This window comes from Eumetopias jubatus, unplaced genomic scaffold (assembly GCF_037043125.1).
Source record: "Eumetopias jubatus isolate StellerSeaLion01/CBP00866 unplaced genomic scaffold, mEumJub1_p1.0 scaffold_6, whole genome shotgun sequence".
Classification (NCBI taxonomy): Eukaryota; Metazoa; Chordata; class Mammalia; order Carnivora; family Otariidae; genus Eumetopias; species Eumetopias jubatus.
In genome coordinates, this window is record NW_028274812.1 from 59,861,429 (window position 1) to 59,880,258 (window position 18,830).

Consider the following 18,830-nt stretch of genomic DNA (forward strand, 5'->3'; position numbering starts at 1 on the left):
TAGTCGGAATAGAAAACTGCTTAACTCTAAAGTGCCATTGCTGCGCCTGGCCCCTCCATTTACCCGTAAGATGTGTCCAGATTTGGCGCGGGGGGGGGTGGGGGGAGAAGGGTCACGGAAGGTTTTTTTTCACCCTTCCCAAACACCCTCTCTGTTTAAATGCAGTAGTTAACTTGATCTTATCAGGTCTTCCTGGAATGCCGTGTGTAAGAGAGCCACACTACTTCGCTCTCAGTATTCTTACTCCTCTCTTGTTAGGAGTGTATCACTTGGAGGTCGGAACCCTCCCAGAGCCAGGTGTCTAAGTGTCCACAGCCTCTGGGGAAATGACTCCTTCTAGATTGGAGCCCATCAGCTAGATTCCAGTTTTGAAACAACTATAAAATCTATATGTTTCGTTTTCTCTTATTCTTTCTATCCAGACCCTTCACGTCTTCTTGCCAGGTGCTTCCCAGATGTGTAAATATCCCCAGAAAGCTCCTGTCGTTCTGCGAGCTTACTGCCATTGGGCAGCAAGGGGGTTGCAGATGTCTGTACTTTTGAACACTCTTCAAGTTGTTCCGAATATCAGAAAAAAAAATGGCACACCCCCTCTTCAGAGTATATGTTTTCTTGGCGGCAGTTCCGGCCACAAAGGAGAGGATGAATGCAACATCACTGGTGTTCTTACTGTCTTTTACCGCCGATTAAACAGCTGCCTCCAAGTGCACCGCCCGGAGGAGAATGGTGGTCACCAGCAGCACCAAAAAACAAGCGGGGAATCGCCTTTGTAGGGAATGATTCCAAGTAGTAGTAATTATTTTGGGGGGGGGAGGGCAAGTAACCTTTCCCCGTTGCTATCTGCTGTCTTTCCTCGGATGACAGAAGAGATTCAAATCAGAGGGTCTCTTAAATATAATCTGTCAGCGATAGTACTTACAAGCGTTTGTTTAAATGAGTCCTGTTGGGGAAACCGTGAATGTTGTAAATGTATTGATGCAGAATGTATCCTTTCGTAAGGAATATTACACTGGACTTGTGTTTCCTGAAACAAAACCACCACCAACAACAAAAATCTTCGCTCACGTTTAAGATAACAGATTGTTGTGAGCTATCTATCTATGTATCAACCACTCTACCTAATTCTATTTTGTGCTGAAATGTTCACCTCCTTTCCTCTAGAGTCCCCTGTCTGCTCCCCATAGGACGACTCCACGGCTGAGCTTTCCACGGTGAGCAAATCAGCCCCAAACTCGAGCCATTTCGAAAAAGACTCTCCTCTTTGGGATTAATTTAAAGACAGGTATATATATCTTCTCTGGCGATGAATTCAGTGTCGTTGTGGTTTCAGAGAAACGTGAGAGAGAAAGCGCAACACGGGCCCCGCGCAAGCAGTGGGCCCCGCGACTTGCCCCATGGGAATAGCGCGGCCGCCAGGTCGGCCTTTGGGCCGCTCACGCCCGCAGTCTGGGCGACTCCAGCCTTGTCGCCAGGAGCCCCAGCCCCCCGGCCCGACCTCTGCGGCCTCAGGCCGCAGCCCGCCGCTTTCGGACGCGCCGGGCACAGCGGGGCCAGCGCTCGGGGCTGGGAGCGCAGCCACTCGACCCCAGGGAGAGCGGGAAGCGAGGGTCCTGCACATCACCCGCGAGGCCCCTGGAGGCCGGGAGCAGCGGCGGCTACCGGGCAGCGCCGACACCCGTGCCCACAGCTTGTCGGGAGCGCTGCAGCCACGCGGGTAGCAGAGAGGCGAGCCCCAAGCAGGGGCGCGCAAGGGGTGGTGCGGGTCGTGCTCGCGTCACTCAGCCCAGCCGGCCAATGAGCGCCTCTCCCCGCGGCAAGCCGAGCCAATTGGAGGCGAGGAAGTTTGTGAGTGGCATTAAGGGAGGGCGGGAGAGAGGGAGCCCGGGAGTGAAGTTGAAGCTAAACCGGTGAGCTATAAAGAAGTTACAGGGGGGGCGTTTTCGGCTTCCAATTAGGAATAATACTGGGTTCGTAGCAGCTACCGAGGAGGAGGATTCTAAAACCACCTCACCCGTGCCAAAACCTGCATCCCCCTCGTTCTCCCACGCACCCCTTCCCCAATTCATGACCAAGAAAAGAAAAGGGAGCCAGGGCGCGCTCTGCTCCTCTCTGCCGGTGGGAAGCCGAGAGGCCGGCGGAGTTGGATGGTAGGCATGAGTACAATTAAGCGGTGCGCGCCTCTGCACCCCTTGCCGCCAGCGGGGACTGAAGGTAGGTGAAGCGGAAGACACCTTGCTCCCGCCCAGAGGCTCTGCGGCGGAGGGGGAGAGGCCGGGACGCCTCCCACCGCCCCCCTCCCTGTGCCTGCGAGGGGCTGTCGTGAATGTGCCACCTGTTAACCTGGCGCTGCCGTGCCCGGCGTGTTGCCGCCCCCGCTGGGCAGGGAGAGCCCTGGGTCGCCTTGGGAGTCCCGAGGGACTTGATGTGTAAGTGCCACTTTTTGAGGAATCCCTGAGACTTGAGACCCAAGCTAGAGAGGTAGCCAAATTCCAGATCTGCCCAAGTGGGGGGACTGAAAGGCGGCCTCGGCGCTGTGGAGGAATTCTGATCTGTGGAAACCTGCTTTCCTGGGACATGCGCTTGGCCTGGGCACAGGCACGGGGACCGGCGACTGAGGGTCTTCTGAGGGTCTTCAAAAATATGCATTTTGTTATTTGGGCAAGTTCCCAGGGGGCTGGAGAATGTGGCTGGCATGGATGAGGGAATGGGAGCATTATTTGCAGGGGGCTCAGTCTCGCCCCTTCCTCCATATCTTAAAACAAACAAACAAACAAACAAAAACACGGAGCCTGGAGAGGCGCGCTGAGGCGAGCTGAGGCCTTTTCCGGCCGTTTTTCGGAATTCGGGCGAGTGCATGAGTGATTGCGGAGCGGCAGATCTCTTACGCTCTGATGCTGTTGTCTTCACAGTGGCCTGAAAGAGTTGTCCGGCATTCCTGTTCTTCCCAAAGGGGCTCGGAGCCTCCTCAAACGCCGCGGGACTGAAGAGCAAACGTCGGGGATTATTATGTCGATTTTCTGGGGACCGGGGTTTGCCTCGCCAAACAGAAGAAAAGGCTGGCTTCTCAGGGGTCCCGCCGGCATTTGATACTCAGAGACTCCTAGGATTGTCTAGATTGCCGTGGATCAGCAACTTTCCTACATTCAAGTCCCCTATTTTTTTAAAGAAAATCATTTTCTGTTTGCTGCGTTGGTCTTTCACTGACATCAATACACTGAAGCAAAGACTTTGGTCTTTTCATTCAAAGTATGCTTTATATTTTTGCCAAATATGATCTCTAATTGAAAGTTTATTGTTGCTTTTGGATGAATCTGTGGAGTTTATGTTGTAAGAAGAAAGGGAGAACAAGACACAATGAAAGAGAAGTCCAAAAATGCTGCCCGGACTAGGAGGGAGAAGGAAAACAGTGAATTTTATGAACTGGCTAAATTACTGCCTTTGCCCTCGGCTATCACCTCGCAGCTGGACAAAGCATCCATAATCAGACTCACCACCAGCTATCTCAAAATGAGAGTAGTGTTCCCAGAAGGTAAGTGACTCTGCCCAGATGGAATTTCAAAGGCAGAAGGGGTAGAGGTTTGCCAGTGAGTGAGCCTACACCACTGAACAGAGGAGTACATTCACACATATATACATACTCTCTGCAAAGGGAAGTTTAGCATGGCTGCTTGACTAAGGACCTCTCTGAACTTAGAATTCCTGTTGCCTTTTTATGGCCCTTTCTACTTCCCCATTAATACTTTCTCTCCAGTCCATCGGATATGTTTGGTTGGGAAGCAGCCCAACAGTGCTTTTGTCAACACTTCAGATACTGAGCTCGATTGAAAGTACAAGTAATCCAAACATGACTTTCCTTCTTTCTTTCTTTTTTTTATTCCTCTTGTTAGAATTGTATCTAGCAGAAGGCAGGAATATTGCCAAATTCTTGTATTTTGCTACATGTAGATAGACCCATGTACATGGAGCTAGCTAAGCTAGAAGATAATTTCTCTCCAAGTTTATAATTCTGCAGAAGAGAAGCAGGCATATTTATGAACAAATTTGTCCTGAATTTACCCAGTCTCTTGACTGCTTATAGCAAATTTATTCTGAGTTTTTGAGACATTCACAGATTCTGAAACTAACTCTGGGGCTTCGTGATTTGCAACTCTGAGTTTGATATTATCTCTGAGATAATAGGCTAGGACCCAAATACTTAAGGGTGACCCAAGAAGACCAGCCCGTGTGGAAAATATCTTCTAGGTGGCAGGTTGGCAAACGAGTCCTGGGAAAATTCTTTTAGGGCCTAGAAGGAAGAACAGCTGAGCTGGTCATGATTTAAAACATGTATTTAGATTATCAAGATTCACTGTGTGAGGACAGAGCAGCCGTCAAAGAACACTGTCCTGTATAAAATCATTTATACTCACTAGGAAAAGGATACTTCTCTCCTCCATCTCCCCATCCTTTCCTTTACCCACATTCAAATAATATGTACAGATTTTTTAAAGTATTTAAGATACATCTTCGCTAGAGGAGAGAGATTGGGAAATATAAAGGAGAGAATACTAAACAAACAAAAAATTCCAAGAGAAAGAACCCTGTTTATTTACAAACCAGAATGTCTTATTTGACCCACAGAGGTTTATGTTATTGTTGATTTTGGGTGTTTGGGGTCTGTTGTTTTCTTTTAAGGAAATAGGGGGAAGGAAATAGCCATTATTGGGCATGGAGTTTCACTTTGTTTGATCTTAACTAGAAGTTATTATCTGAATCAAAATCTTGCAAAACATGTCGACAAATTAGCCAGGGGCACTAAAGGAAAACTTTCAAATTATAGTCCAATTTTACCCCAGAACTACAAATAGTGTTATAGTTGTTTTGTCTTAAAGCAGTTCCTTGAACAATCTCAGTTGACCCTAGAAACCACAGGAGGAGAGGAATCAAAACCTAAAGTTCCTGAAAAGTTAAAAAAAAAAAAGAAAGAAAGAAAAGAAAAGGGGGGAACTTATATATTAAAAAACCATATTTCCCATTCAAACTGTGCTGAGAAATGCTGGTGGGAAAAGTACTATTATGCTACACTGCCTTCTGTTTTTTTTTTTTTTTTAAAGGAGATTTCGTTGTCTTTTATACTGTCAGCGCCTACTTTATAAAAATAAAGCTATTGCGAACTCGGCTGGCCGCGCTGTTCCTAACAGGATTATTAGCAGTGATTTGTCAGCCCCTGCGGTCTCAGTGGGCTCCCTTTCTGCGTGATTTCTAGCGGGTCTCGTCAATTATCGGTGCCGATGTCGCTCGCTGTTTGATCAGAAGAAGCATATGGTGCTGCTTGTGGGGCTGCGAGTAATCGCGGGAGGAAAAGAATAGGGGATCGGCGTTCCCGGGCGGACACAGAACGACGGCTAGGAGCGCCCAGGGAGTTGCCGGGCCGGTGGCGCTGGTCTTTGTCGCGCAGACCCGGGTTGGCGCGACCGGGAGGGTTGCGGGCTGTTTTTTTGTTGTTTTGGTTTTGTTTTCTAAGAGAGCAAGCTGTCTTAAATAAGTGCTAACTCCACAAATTATAAATCGCGTGGTAAATAGGAGGAACAGAAGGTAAACTCTCTTAGCCAACTTCTTATTTTTAAAGAGAACACTGGCGAAGACCCCCCCCCCCCGCCCCCTGGAGTCCCCTTGGTGGCCGGGCGGATCCCCTGTGGCTACTTTAACCGCGACTGTGCTTTCTGCAGCCCCCTTCACTTTCCTCCGGAGCCCGGAGCCCCTCCCTCCTCTCCCTTCTCCGGTGGACTAGTGTGAGTTTATGGGGAGGAGGGGATGGACGATGTGTGAACTCTGGGCACATCATTTATTTCTCCAGCTACTGTTGAGCTCATAACTCACCCCGCAGTCTCCACCCGGTGAGTTAGAAGGGTTATCCGAACAGCTGGCTCCTAGGGATGAGGTTTTAATTTTAAGGATAGATTAGCTTCCAAAACCCAAAACCCAGACAACCTTTAAAATATTAAAGCCCTTTAAAATATTGAACAATAACAACAACAGCCCCCCCCAAAAAAACAAACAAAACAAAAAAAACAAAAAACCCAACCTCTTTCAAAGGAGTGAAAAAAATCACAAGCAGCAAAACCAGGCACAACCTGCAGAGGGTGCCAGATTTGGGTTCAGCTGTGGACGGGGCAGAGAGTAGACAAAACTGGGTCCATGACAGTAGGGGAAACTGGGCACTTTATGTGGACGTAACCTTTTTTTAGTGATGAGAAATAGAAAGAATTTGAAGCTGTAGTTCATGTTTACACCTATCTTGATGCCATTCCAGCACATAGTAGGTCTTAAATTTTGTTCTAAGGATGGAGTAAAAGATAGCTATTTCATCATGGTAAGCATTCTGTCGCATGTAACATATGGATTTTGCAAGGTATATAATCTAAAATAATTATAAATCTGATGACATCTTAGTTATAAGCACAATGATGACTATAAAACTCCACTGTTTTGACTCAGATTACATTTCATCTACAATACCCAGGTAATATCAAAAAGCTTAAATCAACAAACAGAAATCTTTCCATACTTACATTTGAAAAACATAAGAAAATACTTAAAATATAGCTAATTCCCCATCACTAAATAGAGCTCCACCCTCCCCCAGATTCTGGTAGATTCCTGGTCTAGGGGCAAACTTCAGTTTTTACTTATCTGAGTGGATAAAATTGAGCCGTGGAAAGAAAAATGAGACAGAAAGAGAGATTGGGAACACAGGAACGGGATATGGGTGCCTGGAATAATTAAGAATAAAGCATTAGATTGGAGACTTCATACTTAAAAAAACACAGGGAAGATTACTATGAAATCATTAAAACTGTGTATCTCCCATTTGGCAGCATATTCCATTCTAAAATAGCCTTGCAAAGAAAAAACTTGAGAAAGGTATGAGTCTTTGGTGTTATCAAAGCTAGAAAGGCAGGATAAAAAAGAGAGATGGTGTTCCTTGTGTGCAAAATAAGACAAATTCAACTAAAAAGAAATATGTATTTGTTACCCAGATATAATACAGGTTTTAGCTGGGGGCGCAGTGGCTTGCTGAATAACCTTTGAAAGGATCAGGCATGTTTTCAAATCTATAGCCATTGAGAATCTTGATAACATCACACTACCATTTCATTGTCAAGATGTCTTGGGAAAATAAAAATAATCACAGAATTGAAATTAGTCACTGTGCAGGAAAGGGAGTCTCTACAAAGGCTGGAAGGACAAGGTTGATTAAACAAACCTCCACAGACCCTTTCTATAATATTCACCTCAAGATTGAAATCCTTAATCGCCTTATATTTTTTTGAGGCCAAGAACTGAAAGAGAAAAAGAGGCCCCATTTCCCACGTGGATGGGTGATTTAAGGCTGTTTTTCTTGCTGCTCGGGGAAATGATTGAGCATTAGGTTTCCATGTTTATTTTCTTACAGAAGTTTTTCTCATTTAAAAGCCTTTAAGCCCAGTTTACGCTCCACGCTGGTTTTCTCTGTTTAATTCCAGTTTTGATGTTGATTTAAAATGTAGAGGGCAGAACTAAACTCCGCACAGAGCATTTGCAAGACAGATTTATGTGCTAGAAATTGTAGATTAGATCAATGAAAAAAATACTTTTTTTTCTTTAAAGGGGACGGTCACTAATAAAAACAATAACAACAACGAAACAGGGCATTATAAGCTATGGCGAGATGCTTTTAAGCAGGGTACAATCACACACCGGAAGCTAAAATCAGGCTAATTTTCCAGAGGACAAACATGATTTCTAGGAGAGTTATTCTTCAGTCCTGGGGGAAGTCTCGGCAGCTTGGAGATTTGCAGACGCAAATGTGGACATAATTCGAACCCATGGATTCTGGCTCTATGTCGGCCCAAGTATTTCTCAACAGAATGAAGCTTAGACCCAGCTAACACCTTATGATGTTAGCTGTCCACCCATTGCCGGTCTCTGATTCATGGAATTTTAAGTTTTGCGTGGGGAAGGAGAACCCTCAATATTTAGCAAGGGGCCTGCTACTTAGTACTAAAACATTGTTGGAGAAGTGCAGAGCAAACTTTCTGCAGGTAGTCCCATCCGGGAGGCGGGTCCTGCGCGGAGTCGCTCGACCTCGGTGGTTCGGACCAGACCCGAGACAGCGACCTTGTAGAAGCCTCTACGGCCTTCTGGTACGTAACGAAGCACGCAGCTGGGAGAAGGCTGCTTGCTGCCACTCGCAGGCCAGGTCGGCGCGGCGAGGCCCATTCTGTCCCGGCCGCGGATGGCCGCAGCCGAGAGTGCGCCGGCTGGAGTCTCCGCACGGTCCAGACCAGGTCTCTGCCCTCCAAGGTTCGAAGACGTCCCAGCGCGCCTGCCCCAAGCAGAGGCCGGGAGGGTGCGGGAGTGCTCCCTCCGTCATTCATGCTGCCCCGGGCCACCGCCCCAAGGACGGGCCGTTGTTTAAACCTTAAGTGGAGATCCCGTCCGAGCGGACAGTAGTGCGGCGGTCGAGTCCCGGCTGCCAAATGGAACACAAGTGGGATACGCCTGAACAGCGCGGCAGCCCCGTCCGCCCACCCGCGCCTGCCTTTGGGGCAATGGTATTGCCCCTCCCCGCCACGTTTGAAGACCTGGAGCCCTGGGGCGACACCGCTTGACGTTTTTCAGCGTCACGCAGGCACTATTGTCAACCCCGCGTGCATTTCCGTCCCACAATTTAGTTTGGACAAGGCTGAACCCCGCCTGTCCTTGGTTCCTGCACGTCCTGCTCTCTTCGAGGCAGGCTCTGACGCCGGAGGCCAGCTTGGCTGGCATTCTCGATCCCGACTTGGAAGCCCTAGCTCCAGGGCCAGAGCACAGCGAGGGTGCAGAGACAATCAATGCTGGGACTGTCAGGCTCTACCCCAGATTTATAACTAATATTTGCGGATTCCCCGGGCGCGGCCAGGGGTCTCAGAGGCGCGCAGGGTAGAGCAGGGCACACACTGCCACTGCGGAGTGCAGAACACACAGAGGAGTGCAGGACACACACTGTAGGGTTCAGGCCGCGTCGCCCTCTGGAGGTCGGCCACACCCGGCAGGTGGCCGGAGGGCGCCTCGAACCGAGAGGGCCACGGCGCCCTAGGCGTGGGGGTGCGTACGCCGAGCCTCGGGAAGCAGCCTTCTACCCAGTGACGGCTCCGGGCGCTCTGTCTTGTCTAAGGGCGCCCAATCTCCGTCCCTCTCTTCCCCAGAAAGCACAGCTTCTTAGGCCCCCGGAACCCTCACAGGAAGACCGCTAGATTGCTGGACGGGGGTGGTGGAGGGAACCCAGGTGACTGACACAAGTTCCTCCGGGACCCGAAGTTAGGAGCGCCGTCTCAGAGGGCTTTTCCCCACCTTTGTCACCAAATTGTGGTCAGATCCTGGGACAGCTCTTCCAGTCCCCTTCCCACCCCCATATTGCCTAAAAGGTATATCGCGATCTGTCAATCAGATGAAGCTTTCTGGGAACTACTATAAGGAGGATACATTTCTATTGAGATATAGTTTATTTATTAAAGGGAAGGGGGAAAGAACAGTAGAACAAGCTCTTCTCTTCCTCCTCTTCCTGTCTGAGTGAAGGAGGTGATGATGCCAGGTCTGTAATCTATATTTTGTCAAGGGTATGAAATTCATTCCGAAGGAAAAGCTCGATCAATTTATTTTTGCTGCTTGTAATAACACAGCTGGATGATGCTTTGAGCTCATGCTAGACTGGGGCTCATCATTCATTCGCCAAGAACGGGCCTAAATTGTGCCTGTGGGATTAGGTCAATTTTAGTGGATCTACTTCGCCTCATTTGGTTACTAATTGGTTTCTTGTTTTATAAATCGAAATCTCATTTTCAGGAAATTACAAAACCCGTGCAGTCAGTCCATTGAGGTAATCCTTGGGTCAGGGGGTATTTAAATGGAAATGGCTCAACCGAGCACTGAGGGTAAGAGTGAACCGCCGGTTTTCACAGGAAATGTGAGCTAGCCCTTTAGATCCATAATAGATACATCCCTTCTAATACTACTTATGTAAATATGATAAACCAGACTTTAAGGGTAGAGGGGGGCGGGGAGAAGCAAAATTTATCTGCTAAGGTTAATGTGGCATATCTTGGAAATCTTCCAAATAGATTATGTTTTCCTTTGTCTTCGGCCACTTTAGCTGGGGAAAATCCTTTTGTCTAAAACCCGATTTAGTTATCGCTTCCCTCACAGAGCTTCTTTTCTCCTTTGCAAAACCCTGTTCCCTCGGCCTCACCGAATTACAAGAGAATCTTTAGATCTTGTTCCCACTGTAATCCTGCCGCAAAGGGAGCTGGTTTCCTCCTCATTTTAAACAGACAATCAAAGGATTTGTGAATTTTCTGCGGTAGGTCAAGTGCAGAAACGAAATCTCAGCTTACCCCCCTCGCCAACTGAAATTGGGAGCGGGAGCGCTTCACCGCCTGAAGGAGGTGAGGGGTTCCGGGGAGAGGGGTCTCTGGCCCACTCCAGGATTTTCGGGAGGCCGAACCTTTGACCGGGGCTTCAGAAGGTGTCCTGGGAAGGCTGAAGGGCGAGCTCAGCCCTAGGATTAGGTCAGGAAAGCCTGGCAGGTAGACGAGGGCAGCCAGTCCCTTATGAAACATTAACCCAGACAAAACCGTGTGACGGAGATTTCAACCGCAAACATAGAGGAGGCAATGCTCCGTGAAAGCAAAAGGTTCCTTAAAAGGTGTGGGGGTAGGGGCAGGAGAGGGCGAGGGAGGCCCCCGTTAACCTGCGCTAGGCCGGCTGTTTATTAACCTGCGGGGAAGCCTTATTTTTCCCTCGTAGGCGCATACTAATGAGGCCGCAACCCGAGACAACAAACAGCCCAGGCTGGCGCTGGGGTTCGGAACCAGTACTTAACCCCGAGCCCAGCTCGGGGATTTTCAAATGATTCGGGTCGGGAGGCCGTTCCGGGGCTGTTTCCAGCCGACTTGGGAGAACTTCACAGTTTTTAGAATAAAGGCTTTTGTTGGCCCCAAGCGCAGACTTCGCACCCTTCCGGAAGACAAGATTCCAGACGCGAGGAGGCCTTTGCCAGCTCCCAGGGCGCCGGAGAGCGCCGGCCCTTCGCCCCCGCACAGCTTGGCGCTTTCAGGCCTCGGCTGGGCCCTGGCGTCCCCTGGCCAGCGTCACCCGCGTCCCCGTAGCAGGTTCCTTTCCCCTTTCCCCAGTTTGGCCTCCTAAACCAACACCCCCGCCCCCTTCCGCCAATTTTGGGTGTGTGTGTGTGTGTGTGTGTGTGAGAGAGAGAGAGAGAGAGAGAGAGAGAGAGAGAGCAGCGATGAAAAAATGAACGCGTCGTGCCGGAAACCAGGGAGGATAGCTTGGCCGAGACTCGAGGAGCGAAGGGAAGGTGACACGGAAGGGGTGTGTACAGGTGGCTGTGGCGGAGGCCCTCCTAAACAGTCCAGGAGGACCAAAGCATCTGGGCAGTGGAGTCACTCAAGGGAGGGAAACTGGGGCGGGCTAAAGAGGCAGGAGGGATTGACTAGAGGCGAGGGAGGGAGAGGAGTCCGGCCGCGGGCGGGGAGCCTCAGTGTTTGCAGAGCAGTGGGGAAATCGTTAGATTTATTTAGATGTGCAAACACCCAGAAAGACCCGATTCGAGCTTAAGGGGCGCTCATGGTTACTCGTTACCAGGGTTTTGATCGCTTGCTTAGGAAGCAGCTCCTGGCCAACACATTTTAAGAGTCCAACTCCATGTTTTATTCTGAAAGATCCGCCCTCACCCCCATATTACAATGCGAGTGTGTCTGTCATTGTGTACTTCATAGTGATTTGTACTTTAATGCAGTAAATCAGTAAATCATCCCCCCTTTTGTCATGTTAAACCTTGTTTATTGGTGTAAGAATAAAAGAGTTTAACTACCTAGTTAAATCAGCAGCAACACTGTTAAAAAATATTACCTGTAACTAGTTACAGGTAGTATAACCTCTGTCTCCTCAAGTTTCCTCTGCCTTATATTTTTTTCATTTTCTTTCTACAAACAGGTACTATAGCAGATTCCATATTAATTTTTTAAAAAAATCAGCCACGGGTATTCAGAGAATTTTATTTTTTAGGCATCACCAGAGAAATGATTTCTAGCAAAACCTGGAAAGATCTTAACGTGGTAGCATCGAGGAGAGAAAGGGACTTTGTTAATAGATGGTACCTGGAAAGTAGAGAAATGGAATGATTGTCTATATCCAATAAGGAACGGAAATATTGCTTAGACGGTATTAGCACCAGAAAGTAACTTCAAAAGAGCGTATACAATTTTTTTTTTTTGGAGTCGAAGTTAGGACGTGTAAGTCGAGGGCTGGCTCAGGGTGGGGAGGTGGGGAAGCAGAGGAAGAAGGATTGCTCTGGGATGTTGGTGCTGGAAGCCATTCTCAAGCAAACGGATTTCTACGGAGGGAATCAAAGTCAGAGGCCTAGGGGAGGAAAATAGCTGGAGAGCCCCGCAGCCCAATGAGAAAGCCCATCAAGGGCCAGCTGGACCTGGCTCGAAGCCTCAGGTATTCGCCGCGGCATTCGCTTGATGTGTGGGGCCTCCTGATAAGGAAGATGATGAAACTTTGGGAGAGAAGTAGTGTCCCTCACCCCTCTAATAGAGCACACTAGTGAACCTACCCAAAAGTTACCGCGGGGGTTCGGTGTCGGCCCCTTCGGGGCACAGGCGGTCCTCAAATTCAGCCACTTGGGGTACTGCCAGGAGGGGCGCTCAGCCAAGGCCCTGTCCTTCCTGAGAAGCGGCCCGGGAGGGGGAGTCTGACCTCTACGCAGTCCTTTGTAAGTGGAGAGGGCGGGGCCGAAATTTACCAGCTCGCGTCCCCTGCTGTTCTGGAGCGAGGGATCTCGGATGGTATCCAGTCATGTGTGCGAACTTGCGTGTGTGACAGAACCGCGAGATTAGGCTCAAACTGCTAGCCAGGTCGGACTCCCATCTCTAAAGGGTGTCTCTGTGTCTCCACAGGGCTCGGCGAGGCGTGGGGCCACTCGAGTCGCACCAGCCCCTTGGACAACGTGGGCAGAGAACTGGGCTCCCATCTGCTCCAGGTACCGGCGCGGAGGCACATATGCTTCGAGGGCTCGGGTGCCTGGCCCCGCGCCGGGCTTCTTGATTTTTAGGGAAATGGGATGAAGCCCAGACGTGGCCTTCTCGCAGCCCCTACAGCTTCTTCAAAATTAAAAAGTTGAGTTCTTAACCTCGTCGGGTGCTGATGGCACCTCTCGAGGCAGAGAGGAAGGCAAGGTGACAATGGGTACGTTGGGTTTAGAAGGGAGTCCCGCAAGGCCCCAAATCAGGATGGCTGAACCGAGGCCCTCCCTCGGCGCCATTTGACACCATTCAGCTGAAGGAACCGGAGCGCGCCGGGCCAGGCTGCAAAACCGCCAGAAATGAAGGATTTACACAGGAATAACGGGAATCTGGTAGAAATGCCCATCAATGCTTTAAGCCCACACATTCCGGATCCAGCTGCGCTGCAACTCTTTCGTCTCCCTCCCTGTAGTTCGCGGGCCCTCTCCTCTGTCTCCATGAGCTCTCACCCCAGGCCAGCCCAACCCGTGTACAGACCCTCGCGTACACACATACAGCTCCCCAGGTAATGAGTTTACCCAATGTGGAGGCGCCCATTACCGCCTTGTTTGCAGTGTACACCGTTTTAAATTGCCCGTTGCCCGCTTAAGTCGCATAGCAAATATTTAAAATAGCAAAACTCCCGGTGGCATTTTTAGGCTTGACACTTGTCTCCTACCGTCCACCCCCTTATTATTATCCATGTCCACTGCCAGCTCCTCATGTGGGAACCTCAAACCTAAAAAGCATGGTGGGAATCTGAGCTGGTTCTTCCTCCTGGGCCTGGCAGGAGTGCTGTGGCTTCCCCTGTCCCGCTGCTACACTGTCCCTCCCTCAGTCCTGGAGGCCAATGAGATTCTCCTGTCACAGAGCACACAGAAAGGCCCATGTAAGCATTCCCTCATAGGCCTGGCCTCCAAACCTCTGAATTAAATAGAAAGGCCTGTCCCTCTCCTTTCTCAGGGACACCTTTCATCAGTTGTCTCTCAACAAGGCCCTCCCCCCCCCAGTCTTTCCATGCTCCCAGCTAATTTCCCTCATCAATATAAAAAAGAGGATGAAAGCCAAACAATCTTCCACTCCTTCTAGTTCTTGCCCAATCTTTTCCCTCTTCTTCATCCCACACTTCTGGAAGGACTTAATTACCCCCTCAGTTTCCATCGCTCTGCCTGCTGCCCTCACTTCCACACCCTTGCAGTCTGGCATCTCTCCTAACTGTTGTGCTCTGTCTTGGCCCCACCACATTTTGATATCCAGCATATAGATGTTCATCTCTTATCCTACCCGACTTTGTTCATTCCACAAATATAGGAGGGCCAACTGTGTGCCAGACAGAATGTCCTGCCCACATGGAGTTTACATTCTAAGGAGAGCAGCCTTGCAAACCCACACAGGTGCTTTACATAGTATAACATAGTAACAGGTGGTGTAGGTGCTGGGGAGAAAAATAAGGGCAGGGGAGGGGGCTGTGTTTCAGTAGTGCCACTTAAAATGGGGACATTATAGAGGACCTCACTGAGAAGGGGACATTGGCGCAAATACCTGACAGAGGTGGCACTGCTTACTTGACATTCACCCTCTCCCTTGGCTTCTAAAGTAGCACAATTTCCTGGATTCTTCTCCCTCTCTACTTGCTCCTCTGGTTTCCCCATGCTGTCTGGCTGTAAATGCTGGCATTTCTCCAAAGTTCCACCTCTGTTTCTCCTCTCACAACTTCAAGGCCTCATGGGTGATCTCAGCCAAAACCATCACCTCAACTTCTTTCCCACATTCGCATGACTCCAGCTGGTTTCTCCTGTCTAGACATCCTTCTGGAGCTCCAGATTTTTGTTTCTTACTGCCAACTGGAAATCTGCATAAACCTGAAGTTTAGCATCTCCAAGACAAGAATTCATTTCTTCCCTCCTCCAGACTGCCACTCATACAAAAACTCACCATGCTTCCCTAAATTTTCAATCTTGGTTCATGGTGTTACCCTCTACTCAATGACCTTGAAGTCCCTCTCAGCTTCTCTTTCTGCCGCTATAAATTCCACAGCTAGAACCATCTTTGACTTAAACTCTCCCTCTTTATCATCAACTGTTGACCACCCAAATTTAGGCTCAACCATCTCTGATCTCTTCATCCCCACTTTTTCCTCCTGTAGGTCACTGTCCACATTCTGCCATTAAAAAACAAAACAAAATGAAACACAGGCACACACACACACACACACACACACACACACACACACACACCCCTAAGCATGCTATTTCCCTGCTTACCTGTGTAGAAACTGTTGGAAACCATCTCCAAATTCCTTAGAATGGTATCTCAAACTCTCCAAAAACCCAGCAGCAGTGTACTTTCTTAGCCCATCTCTGGCACACCAAATCCATCACACCTGAGTACACCAGATACACCCTCCCCCCAGTCCCTGCCTTTCTCTCATCATTCCTTCTGCCTAGGATACCCTTTCTCCCATCTCCAGTTCAAGCTTCCTCTTCAAGGCTCTGCTCAAATAGTTTCTCTGAGGCCTCTCTGATTCTCCCGCAGGACTCTGGCCACTCAGCCTCTGCGGCCCTACAGCACTGTCTTTTCAGCTGTGTGGTCATTATATCTGTCTTTAGCCAGTCACTGCTGCTGGACTTCCAGCAACTTGAGAGCAGGATCTGACTCATCCTTATGTCCCCACTGCCTGGACTGAAGCCTCATTCACAGAGATAAAGGGATATTGAAAGTCTAAGACTTTCTTTCATGGAAAGCCTGTCGGTTTGATGCATCAACGTAAACACACATATGTACACACTATACCACTACTCTTACAGACTTGCTGCCTGGAAAGCCTCTCGTTTCCTAAACCCCCCTCTCCCAGATTCTTTCTGGAGCTATTGGGCAGCTGCCTTCTGTCTACAAACTTTTCAGACTGCCAGCCCTTCCATATGGTTCAGTGCCCATTTCCCAAGCCCTGCTGCTACTCTTTCCATTATAGGATGCTGCCACTATGGAGTCCTCCAAGACTGACACAGGAAACCTTTCGTTCTTTCAGTGACCATCACCGCAAGAAACTACCTACTTCTTATCACAGGCTGTGATCCCCTGCCCCCTATATTTGTGTGTGTGTATGCTATAGATATGTCTGTATTGTCCATTTTGGTGAATCCCGAGTCTCAGAGGACAGTAGCCTTGCCAGCTACTTCCTCCAGGCATCTCCCAGTGTGCTGCATGTCCCAGATGCTTACATATTTGGAATGAACAAGAGAGGGACTCTTGTGGCAAGTTTTCTATGCCCTATTTCCTATCAGCCTCTCTCTATCCCCTCTGTCCGCTCTTCCTGACTGAACATCTCTAACTTCTGCCCCCAAACCCAGTTTCTCCCCATGGCCCAGGGGGGCTCTCTATTCAACTCTGTTTCTATCTCCCTAGACCCTGGACGGCTTCATCTTTGTGGTGGCCCCAGATGGGAAGATCATGTACATCTCGGAGACAGCCTCAGTCCACCTGGGTCTTTCTCAGGTAGGTGAGTGGTCCACACCTCCAGCCTTCCATGTTTACACTGAGAGCTGGAGGCCCGCGGTAAGGGTGGGGGTGCTTTCCCACAGCTCTTATATGTGCATTTCTGGGCCTGGAAACATCTCAGCTGGCAGGCAGGTCTGCATCTCCCCTTTCCTCTACTTCCCTTATCCTTACCCTTATCCTGCTACCTTTTAGAGTCCCTACCATAAGTCCAACATCATGGGTGTTGTTTACTTACTAACTTCTGATGTGTTCACCTGAACACTGTCAGGGCATTGCTGTACTATTATTACAGTATTATTATTATTTCCTTTCATAGATGAGGAAGCTGAGGCTTAGATAGACTGCAATAGGTAGCCAGCAGCAGAACAGGAATAAAAACTCAGGGCTGACTCTAAAGTTCTGGCTCCTGCCCTCACAGTCCTGTAGACACGCTGGTCCAATCTTCTAGCCCTGCCAGGGCATTCCACCACCTCGGAGAAGGTGATACCCCCCTCTTTACAGGTAGAGCTGACTGGGAACAGCATTTATGAATACATCCACCCGGCGGACCACGATGAGATGACCGCTGTGCTCACGGCCCATCAGCCCTACCACTCTCACTTCGTCCAGGGTAAGCAGTGCAGGCCAGCGACACTTGGGCCCATCTCCTTTCGCTTGTGGCTTTTCCCCAATTAGCCACTGGAGGGGCAGGGACTGGGTCGCGGCCCCACCCGTCTCACAGGCTCACGACCTGCCCCTCCCTCCGCTCCTCTCTCCCAGAGTATGAGATCGAGCGCTCCTTCTTTCTGAGGATGAAGTGCGTCTTGGCCAAGAGGAACGCGGGCCTCACCTGCGGAGGGTACAAGGTGCGTGGCTGAGAGGGACGATCCTAGCCGCGTGTAGCGGAAAAGGGCAGGACCAGAGGAGCTTGCGGCGTGGGAGGGACGTTTCGGCGTCGCTGACTGCCCCGGAGGGTATCCCCCCGCGCGCGCCGCAGCGCTGTCTGCCCGGGAGCACCTGGAGAGTTGTTGAACTTTGTGAACACTTGGGGACTACTAACTTTAAAGACTTAGTTTCACTGTGTCCAGTTACCGCCCGGCCGCTGGGACTCTTAATCTGGGGCTCATAAGGAGCCTTGGGGGTGTGTAAAGCGTCTGAAATGGTCAGTCATTTTGGCGGATCCTGGAGTTTACTCACAGCGTCAGATTCCGACCCCCAGAGGGGTTAAGAACCAGAGCTTTAGCTCAAATCCATGGTTCTCTTGTTTAATGAGAGGAAACTCGATTAGAATGCAGGTTCCAGGGCCCCACTTCCCGATTTTGAGGAGTTAGGATTGGCAGGTGTTGCCAAGCCTCTGTATTTTTACAAGCTCCCAAGTGAGTTCCGTGTGGCAGGACAGTCATTCCCTTGAGACGCTGGAACACCAATAAATTTGGACACCTCAGTGCGGGGGCGTGGCCCACACGGCCTTTGTGGCCCTGAGGGAGTCTCAAAATGTTTCAGTCTCTTCCCCACCTTTTTGGGAATGTTTCCTGGCTGTGGCTGAGTCTTCCCGCCCCCCTTCACCCTTCACTGCAGGTCATTCACTGCAGCGGCTACCTGAAGATCCGCCAGTACAGCCTGGACATGTCCCCCTTCGATGGCTGCTACCAGAACGTGGGCCTGGTAGCCGTGGGCCACTCACTGCCTCCCAGCGCCGTCACGGAGATCAAGCTGCACAGCAACATGTTCATGTTCCGCGCCAGCCTGGACATGAAGCTCATATTCCTGGACTCCAGGTGGGTGGCTCAGGCGGGAAAGGATACACGAGCGGGAGGGCGGCCCTGCTTAGTAGCTGAGAGCTCTTCCTTGACCTTCGGAGCCCATTTTGCAGATGAGGCGACTCACCGGGCTATGCGAAGTGGGGGCGGCCACCAGGTCTGAGAAGGCTGTCTGGGGTGGGGGTGGGGGGCATCCCGGCACCCTGAGCTCATGCCGCGAGGATTGCTCTCCTCAGAGTAGCGGAGCTGACGGGGTACGAACCTCAGGACCTAATTGAGAAGACCCTGTACCACCACGTGCACGGCTGCGACACCTTCCACCTGCGCTGCGCCCACCACCTGCGTAAGGCGCCACTCTTCCCGGCATCGGACTAACCCCAGCGCGTCCCGGGGAGGGGAGAGGGCGTGATTTAAGTCCACAGTAAGCGGATGGGTGGAAGCCCTGGTAGCCAGGGGCGGGTGGTGCGAGGCCCTTGCCAGCGAGCGGTCGCTCCAACGCTGAGCCCCA

General features: G+C 50.1%; 1 protein-coding gene across 1 annotated transcript in view; it reads left to right on the plus strand.

Moving 5' to 3' along the window:
• The first annotated feature begins 3,354 nt into the window (after positions 1 to 3,354).
• SIM1 (SIM bHLH transcription factor 1) overlaps positions 3,355 to 18,830 on the plus strand; it is a 64,981-nt gene continuing 49,505 nt past the window's right edge. Inside the window, exons 1-7 of the mRNA XM_028104278.1 lie at positions 3,355 to 3,529; positions 12,981 to 13,063; positions 16,491 to 16,580; positions 17,085 to 17,193; positions 17,343 to 17,428; positions 18,141 to 18,340; positions 18,559 to 18,665. Coding sequence (XP_027960079.1) covers positions 3,355 to 3,529; positions 12,981 to 13,063; positions 16,491 to 16,580; positions 17,085 to 17,193; positions 17,343 to 17,428; positions 18,141 to 18,340; positions 18,559 to 18,665 — 850 coding nt within the window. The remainder of the gene's footprint in view (positions 3,530 to 12,980; positions 13,064 to 16,490; positions 16,581 to 17,084; positions 17,194 to 17,342; positions 17,429 to 18,140; positions 18,341 to 18,558; positions 18,666 to 18,830) is intronic.